General features: G+C 44.0%; 1 protein-coding gene across 1 annotated transcript in view; it reads left to right on the top strand.

Annotated features, from left to right (window-relative positions):
• Positions 1–1132: 1132 nt before the first annotated feature.
• The window catches only part of LOC109924593 (pyruvate kinase PKM-like), a 30895-nt gene continuing 28117 nt past the window's right edge, over positions 1133–3910 (top strand). Inside the window, exons 1-2 of the mRNA XM_048617039.1 lie at positions 1133–1198; positions 2431–2561. Coding sequence (XP_048472996.1) covers positions 1133–1198; positions 2431–2561 — 197 coding nt within the window. The remainder of the gene's footprint in view (positions 1199–2430; positions 2562–3910) is intronic.

The following is a 3910-nucleotide window of genomic DNA, read 5'->3' as shown; positions in this document are numbered from 1 at the left end:
CTCACCATTCATGGACACAAACATACCTTCCAGTTGAAGCAGCTCTTTACCTGCACTTCACTCAATGCAGTCTACTGCATTCGTGGCCCACAATGTGGTCTCCTCTACGTTGGGGAGATGAAATACAGACTGGGTGACCGTTTCACAGAACACCTACATTCTGTCCACAAAAATGACCCCGAGCTTCCAGTTGCCTGCCATTTCAACATTAACACCGTGTTCCTTCGCTTGTCTCGATTGCTGCATCGCTCCAGTGAAACTCAGCACAAGCTGGAAGAATAGCATCTCATCTTTTGCTTGGAGAGCCTGCAGCCTTCAGGATTCAGTATCGAATTCACAATTTTAGGGACTGAACACCTTCAACGATGTCCTTAACCCAACCCCAACACACCAGGCCTTGTCACCACATGAGCTGCTATCGCACACAACCTGCTGTCAGCCACTAATAGACCCCATTAGCAGCCATTCATTCTCCCAGGCTGACCATTTCCCATTCCTTTATCTGCCTAACTATTTTTCTCTCTCACTGGGCTCCATCTCCACCTATTGTTTGCTCCTTCCCCCTCCCCTCACCCCCTCTTCATCTTATATACCAACCTTTTCCCAGCTACAATCAGTTCTGAAGATGTGTACGCCACAAACATATATAATTAGGAAATAGGAGCAGGCATAGGCCATTCAGCTCTTTGAGTCCATTCATTATGATCATAGGTGATCATTCAGCTCTTCCCACTTTGCCAACATGTCCTCTGACCTCCAAGTATTCTATCCAACTCCTTGAAATGTAATTGATTGGTTGTGAAGTGCATTGAGATGTTGGACATGAAAAAGACCATACAAATGCATTGAATCCCCACAGTGCAGAAAGAGACTTGTTTGTTTGGACTACCCCACACACACCCCATCCCTGTAACCCTGCAATTCCCATGGCTAATCCACCCAATCTGCACATCCCTGGACACTGGGGAATTTAGTATGGCCAATCCACCCTAACCTGTACATCTTTGGACTGTGGGAGGAAACCGGAGCACCCGGCGAAAACCCACGCAGACATGGGGAGAATGTGCCCAAGGCTGGAATTGAGCCAAGGTCCCTGGTGCTGTGAGGCAGCAGTGCTAACTACTGAGACATCATGCGGCTCTCCGAGCTGAAAGCTCCTGCATGCTATTATGTCGGATTTAATGGGAAGCATCAGCAAGTCTGAAAAGCTAAGAAAAACAATGCAAGCTGAATGTAGTGAAAAATACTGAAAATGCACATCAGGAAAGGTATGTTACCACAGAAACCAAAGAAGAAATAAAACACAGGAAAAGCTATTCAGCCCATTGTGTGTGCCCAGCTACATAAACTACCCACCCATTCTAATCACACCTTCCAGCACCTGGTCTGTACCTTGTAAATTCCTGCACTTCTCTTTTTTGTACTTTTTTTCAAGAGCAATTATATCCTTCCTGAACCAGGACTGTACATGAAACTCCAGCTGTGGCCTAAATAATCTGCTATATAGTTCTGGCATTACATTTATGTTTTTGTATTTAACACCTCACCCAGTAAAGGAAAGCTTCCCATATGCCTTCTTACACCCTTATCCAAAGCATATGTGAAGGATATGCCTTTTTATAAACTTACCAACCTGTCCTGCCACCTTCGCAGGCCTGTGGACATGCACTGCTTCCACGTCTCTCAAAAGGCCCCTGTTTGTTCTGTTCTCCCTTGCTTTGTTCACCCTCCTCCAGTTCTGAAGAAGAGTTATATTAGACTTGAAACACTGACTATGTTTTCTCTCTCCATAGATGCTGCCAGACCTGCTGAGTTTCTCCAGCATTCTCTGTGTTTGATTCTACCTCTTTGTTTGTTCTACCACTCAAATAGATCATGGTAACTTCATCTATCTGTCACACGCCTCGCAAAAATCTATCAACTGCAATTGTTGCCATGTAATTTACATTTCAGCATTTCGGGCATTCGTTTCCCGAGAAATGAGGGTAGGTGTGGACCCTATGGCTTCTCAAGTCTGCTCTGCCATTCGCTATGATCAAGGCATTTCTTGGGCTCCAAATCCACTTTCCTACCCATTTCTCATATCCCTTGATTCCCAGAGAGAACGTCTGTCTATCTTTATCTCAAATACATTCAACAATGGAGCATCGACAAATCCATGGGTATAGCAAATTCTGAACATATAGCCAGAGAAGTTGTCACTCCTTAGTAAAGGAATATGTATTTTTAATATCTAATTGTTGGGATGTGGGTGCCCCCGGTCAGGCTGTTATTTTCTCCCCAACCCTAAGTTAAAGCAACCATTAGTTTGAAATAAAAACAAAGAGCTGGAGAGTCACAGTTCAAACATTAACTCTGCTTTTCCCTCTCTATAGTTGCTATCAGACCGACTGAGTTTCTCCAACATCTTTGTTTTTATTTTTCTTTCAGTTTTCCACAGTATTTTCATTTTACCCATTTGGAAGTGATTTGCAGGGCGATGACATGGTTGGAGCAATGACAGACAACCTTATTGAAGCACACCAGTGTCTTTGGGGACTTGACAAGGTAGATGTGGAAAGGTTGTTTGCTGTTGTGGCAGATCCCTAGACATAATCTCCGAACAAGGGCTCACCCGTTTAAGACAAAGATGAGGAGGAAGTTCTTCTCTCAGAGTCATAGAGTCACACAGCATAGAGAAAGACCCTGCAGTCCAACCAGTCCATGCCGACCATGTTCCCAAACTAAACTAGTCCCACCTGCCTGCCTTGGCCCATATCCCTCCAAACCTTAAAAACTGAAAGAACTGCGGATGCTGAAAATCAGAAACAAAAACTGAAATTGCCGGAAAAGCACACCAGGTCTAGCAGGATCTGTGGAGAGAAATCAGAATTAATGTTTCGGGTCCCGTGGACCTGCTGAGCTTTTCCAGGCATGCTGAGCTTTTCCAGCAATTTCTGTTTCTGTTGCCTCCAAATCTTTCTTATTCATGAACTTATCCAAATGTTTTTTTAAATGTTGTAACTGTAGCTGCATTCTCTGGCAGTTCATTCCATACTTGAACCACTCCCTGAGCAAAAAAGTTATTAAATCTTTCTCCTCTCACCTTGAAAATATGCCCCCTCATTTTGAATTCCTCCGCCCTAGGGAAAGGAGCCATGTCTTTCACCTTATCTGTGCCCCTCATCATTTTATAAACCTCAATAAGGTCACCTCTTAGCCTCCTACACTCCAGTGAAAAAGTCCCAGCCAATCCAGCCTCTCTTTTTATAACTCAAACTCTCCATTCCTAGCAACATCCTGGTAAGTCTTTTCTGAAACCTCTCCAGCTTAATAATATCCTTCCTATAACAGAGCGACCAGAACTGCACACAGTAATCCAGAAGAAGCATCACTAATGTCCTGTACAACCTTAATATGACATCCCAACTCCTATACTCAAAGGTCTGAGCAATGAAGGCAAGCATGCTAAATGCCTTCTTAACCACCCTGTCTACCTGTGATGATTGATGGAATTCTTTAACACAGAGGAGTGTAGAGGCTGGGTAGTTAAGTATATTCAAGGATAAGGTAGACAGATTTTGAATGAATAAGGGAATCAAAGGTTGTGAAGAAAATGCAGGAAAGTGAAGTTAAGGATTATCAAATCAGCTATGATCTCATTGAATCATAGAATCCCTAGAGTGTGGAAGCAGGCCATTTGGCCCAATGGATCCATATTGACTCTCTAAAGAGCATCCCACCCAGACAAACACCTCTCACTGTAGCCCCTAATTCTAAGCCACCTAACTTGCACACCTTTGGACTATGGGAAGAAACCAGAGCACCTGGAGAAAACCCATGCAGACATCGGGAGAATGTGCAAACTCGACACAGAATGTCACCTGAGGGTGGAATCAAACCTGGGTCCCTGATGCTGTGAGGCAGCAGC

Source organism: Rhincodon typus, chromosome 36 (genome assembly GCF_021869965.1).
Source record: "Rhincodon typus isolate 14 chromosome 36, sRhiTyp1.1, whole genome shotgun sequence".
NCBI lineage: Eukaryota > Metazoa > Chordata > Chondrichthyes > Orectolobiformes > Rhincodontidae > Rhincodon > Rhincodon typus.
This window is presented reverse-complemented; position numbering and strand designations above follow the sequence as displayed.